This window comes from Geospiza fortis, unplaced genomic scaffold, assembly GCF_000277835.1.
Source record: "Geospiza fortis unplaced genomic scaffold, GeoFor_1.0 scaffold1056, whole genome shotgun sequence".
NCBI lineage: Eukaryota > Metazoa > Chordata > Aves > Passeriformes > Thraupidae > Geospiza > Geospiza fortis.
This window is the reverse complement of record NW_005054680.1, coordinates 38323-42869: the sequence shown is the minus strand read 5'-3', so window position 1 is coordinate 42869 and position 4547 is coordinate 38323. Positions and strand designations below refer to the sequence as shown.

At 59.4% G+C, this 4547-nt stretch overlaps 1 protein-coding gene across 1 annotated transcript in view; it reads right to left on the bottom strand.

The window, feature by feature from the left end:
- Positions 1-1995: 1995 nt before the first annotated feature.
- The window catches only part of LOC102044267 (myosin-6-like), a 23231-nt gene continuing 20679 nt past the window's right edge, over positions 1996-4547 (bottom strand). Inside the window, exons 33-36 of the mRNA XM_031065099.1 lie at positions 4345-4539; positions 3628-3723; positions 2883-3017; positions 1996-2775 (exon numbers count right to left, since the gene is read on the bottom strand). Coding sequence (XP_030920959.1) covers positions 2755-2775; positions 2883-3017; positions 3628-3723; positions 4345-4539 — 447 coding nt within the window. The 3' untranslated portion in view covers positions 1996-2754. The remainder of the gene's footprint in view (positions 2776-2882; positions 3018-3627; positions 3724-4344; positions 4540-4547) is intronic.

The window sequence follows — 4547 nt, the reverse complement described above, 5'->3', positions numbered from 1 at the left end:
GTTGCCCCTCCCTGGCCCCTTGTCCCCCCCATCTTGTCCACTCTATGGTGGCCCCTCCATGTCCCTTTGTCATTACCCCATGGTGGCCTCCATGGTGGCCCCTCTGTCCTCCCGTGTCATCCCCATGGTGGCCCTTCCATGTCCCTTGTCATCCTCATGGTGGCCTCCATGGTGGCCCCTCCATAGTGGCCTCTCTGTGTTCCCGTGTCATCCTCATGGTGGCCCTTCCATGTCCCCATGGTGTCCTCCATGGTGGCCCTTTCATGTCACTCTGTCATCCTAATGGTGTCCTTCATAGTGGCCCTTCCATGTCCCCTTATCATGTCCATGATGTTCTCCATGGTGACCCTTTCATGTCCCTTGTCATGTCCATGGTGGCCCCTCCATGTCCTCATGGTGGCCTCCATGGCGTCCCCTCCATGGTGGCCCTTCCATGTTGCCTTGTCATGTTCATGGTGGCCCCTCCATGTCCCCATGTCATCTCCATGGTGGCCCCTCTCATGTCCCTTGTCATGTCCATGGTATCCTCCATGGTGTCCCCTCCATCATGGCTCCTCATCATCATGCCATGGTGGCCCCTCCACAGTGGCCCCTCCATGTCCCTTTGTCACCCCCGTGGTGTCCCCTCTATGGTGGCCCCTCCATGTCCCCTTGTCATGCCCATGGTGTCCTCCATGGTGCCCCCATTGTCACACCTCCATCCCTCTGGTGTCCCCAAGGTGTCCTGCTGCCACCCCTCCATGTCCATCTCATGTCTCCATGGTGTCCCCATGGTGTCCCCTCCATGTCATCCCCCATCCCCCTGGTGTCCCCCCCATGTCCTCGTGGTGTCCCCTCTATGTCCCCTTGTCACACTCATGGTGGCCCCTCCATGCTGGCCCATCCATGTCCCCTTGTCATCCTCATGGTGTCCTCCATGGTGGCCCCATTGTCACCACCTCCATCCCCCTGGTGTCCCCCATGTCCCCATGGTGTCCTACTGCCACCCCTCCATGTCCATCTCATGTCCCCATGGTGTCCCCTCTGTCACCCCCCATCCCCCTGGTGTCCCCTCCGTGTCACCCCCCATCCCCCTGGTGTCCCCCATGTCCCCATGGTGTCCCCATGTCCCTGCTGTCCCCAACGTCCCCATGTCCCCCTGCTGTCCCCACTGTCCCCATGTCCCCCTGATGTCCCCATGTCCCCCTGCTGTCCCCGCCGGTGCCAAACCCCGCCCCCTCCTTGAGCCCCGCCCCTGACTGACCGGGTCACGCCCTCTTCTGACCAGGCCACGCCCCCTTCCCCTCCCCCCAGACCTTCAGCCTCCTCCTGGCCTTGGTCTTTGCCTTCGACACCTTCGTCACCTTCCGCACGCGGGTGGCACCGGGACAGGGTGAGGGACACTGGGGACACCTGGGACACCCTGGGGTGGGGTTGGGGACACCTGGGACACTCTTGGGTGGGGCTGGGGACATCTGGGACCCCTTCAGGTGGGATGGGGGACACCTGGGACATCCTTGGGTGAGGTGGGGGACACCTGGGACACCCTGGGGTGGGCTTGGGGACACCTGGGAGACCGTTGGGTGGGGTTTGGGGACAGCTGGGACACCCTGGGGTGGGGCTGGGGACACCTGGGGGACCCATGAATGAGATTGAGGGACACCTGGGACATCCTTGGGTGGGGTTGGGGACACCTGGCATGTCCATGGGTGGGGTTGGGGACATCTGGAACACCTTGGGGTGGGGTTGGTGACACCTGGCATGTCCATGGGTGGGGTCGAGGACACCTGGGACACCCTTGGGTGGGGTTGGGGACACCTGGGAGACCGTTAGGTGGGATGGGGGGCACCTGGGTTCTCCTCCTCCACCATCTCCAACTCTTTCTCCTCCAGATCCCGACATGGAGGGTGGCTGAACACCACCACCCCCCCACCACTGTCCCATTGTCCCCCTCTGTCCCCTCTCCACCTGGTCCTGCCCCCCACCCCCCCAAATTAAACCTTGTCCCACACCTGGTGCTGCTCAGGGTCGTGTTTTGGGGTGGGGTGGCCGAGGGGACATTGTGTCCCTTCTGTGGCTCACTAATGAAATAATTATGGCATCGGGGTCCCCTCGTCTTGGACTGGGGGTGGGGGGTGTCACTGGTGGGGAGAGGGTCTACTGTGGGGTTTGGAGTCACTCATGATGGTGGGTCCATCATCATCATCATGGGTCCATCATGGTGGTGGTGGGTTCATCTCATCATCATCATGGGTCCATCATGGTGGTGGTGGGTTCATCTCATCATCATCGTGGGTCCATCATGGTGGTGGTGGGTTCATCTCATCATCATTGTGGGTCCATCTTGGTGGTGGTGGGTTCATCTCATCATCATTGCAGGTCCATCTTGGTGGTGGTGAGTAACTTGTATCATGGTGGGCAGGTCCCCTGTTGTGGTATGGGAGGTCCTTCATGGTGCCATCATGCTGGGTCCCCCACGGTGGTGGTGGAGGATCCCTCATCACAGGGGCAGGTCACTCGTCATGGTGGTCATGGGTTTCTTATCACAGTGAGGAGTCCCCTGTGGTGGTCAGTCCCTCAATGTGAGGTGATGGACCCCTCATGGTGATGGTGGGACCCTTATCATCGTGGTTGGTCAGTCATTGTCATGATGGGACCTTCATCATGATGGAACCTTCATCATGGTGGAACCTTCATCATGGTGTGTCCCTCATAGTGGCAGTGGTGTCACTCATGGTGGTGGGTCATTACTGGTGGGTCCCTCATAGGGATGGGTCACTCCTCATCGTGCAGCTTCTGGAGTGGGATGGGAGAGAGGACAGAAGGTCCGGGTGGGGTTGTGGGGCAGCTGTGGGGGGTGACAGGAGGTGACAGGGGATGACAGGAAGTGACGGGGGTCCCACCTTGGCTCCGATGTCGCGGCTCTTGGCCCGCAGTTTGTTGACCTGGGACTCGGCGATGTCGGCACGTTCCTCAGCCTCATCCAGCTCGTGCTGCGCCTTCCGGAACTTGGCCAGGTTGGTGTTGGCCTGCTCCTCCTGGGGAGCAAGGGGGAGGTCACTGGCGTGGCCACAGGGAGGTGTGGATGTTCTCCTGCCACCCCTACAACTGGGGTGGCTTCATCCATCCATCCATGGATCCATGGATCCATCCATCCATCCATCATCCATCCATCATCCATCCATCCGTCATCCATCATCCATCCATCCGTCATCCATCATCCATCCATCCATCATCCATCCTTCATCCATCATCCATCCATCATCCATCCGTCATCCATCCATCCATCCGTCATCCATCCATCCATCCCTCCATCATCCATCATCCATCCATCATCCATCCATCATCCATCCATCATCCATCCATCATCCATCCATCATCCATCCATCATCCATCCATCATCCATCCATCATCCATCCATCATCCATCCATCATCCATCCATCATCCATCCATCATCCATCCATCATCCATCCATCATCCATCCATCATCCATCCATCATCCATCCATCATCCATCCATCATCCATCCATCATCCATCCATCATCCATCCATCATCCATCCGTCCATCATCCATCCGTCCATCCATCCGTCCATCCATCCGTCCATCCATCCGTCCGTCTGTCCATCCCTCTGTCCCATTCACCCACCGCCTCCTCCGCCTGTCTCTTGTAGGCCTTGACTTTCATCTGCAGCTTGTCCACCAAGTCCTGCAGCCGCAGCAGGTTCTTCTTGTCCTCCTCCGTCTGGGGGAACAGGGACAGGGATGGGCACTGGACCGGAGTGCAGCCACAACTCCTGGGCCTCAGTTTCCCTTCCCAGGGACTTCCTGCATCCCCCTGGCCACCAGGGCGATGTTCTGGGTCACCCACGTTCCTTTGGTCACCCAATGAATGTTCTGGGTCATCTTTGTTCCTGTGGCCACCATGTCTTGGGTCACCCATGTCCTTGTGGTCACCCCATCAACACTCTGGGTTGATCACATCCCTGGGGCCACCATCTCTGCCCATTTTCGGTCCCCCACAGGTGTGACTGAAGACAGGCTGTGCTGTGGTGGCCTCATCTGGTAACTGAGTTTGACCCACCCAGGTGATGTCACCCGCTGGCTGAGCTCCATGACCCACCTCAATGGTCCCATCTGTACCTGATCTTCATGACCCGCCCAGGTGCTCTTACCTGGTACCTGAGTCTCACCCCTGTGGTTTCACCTGGTAGATGAGCTCCTTGATCTACCCCCATGGTCTCACTTCCGTGGTCTCATCTGGTACCTGAGTCTCACCTCCATGGTCTCACCTGGTAGCTGAGCTCCTTGACCCACCCCCATGGTCTCACCTCCATGGTTTCACCTGGTACCCCCATGGTCTCACCTGGTAGCTGAGCTCCTTGACGCGCCGCTCGGACTTGCGCAGCCCCTTGACGCTCTCGGCGTTGCGCTTCTGCTCGGCCTCCAGCTCGTTCTCCAGCTCCCTCACGCGCCCCTCCAGCTTCTGCAGCTGCTTCTTGCCGCCCTTGAGGGCCAGCTGCTCGGCCTCGTCCAGCCGCAGCTGCAGGGACCTAATGGGCTGCTCCC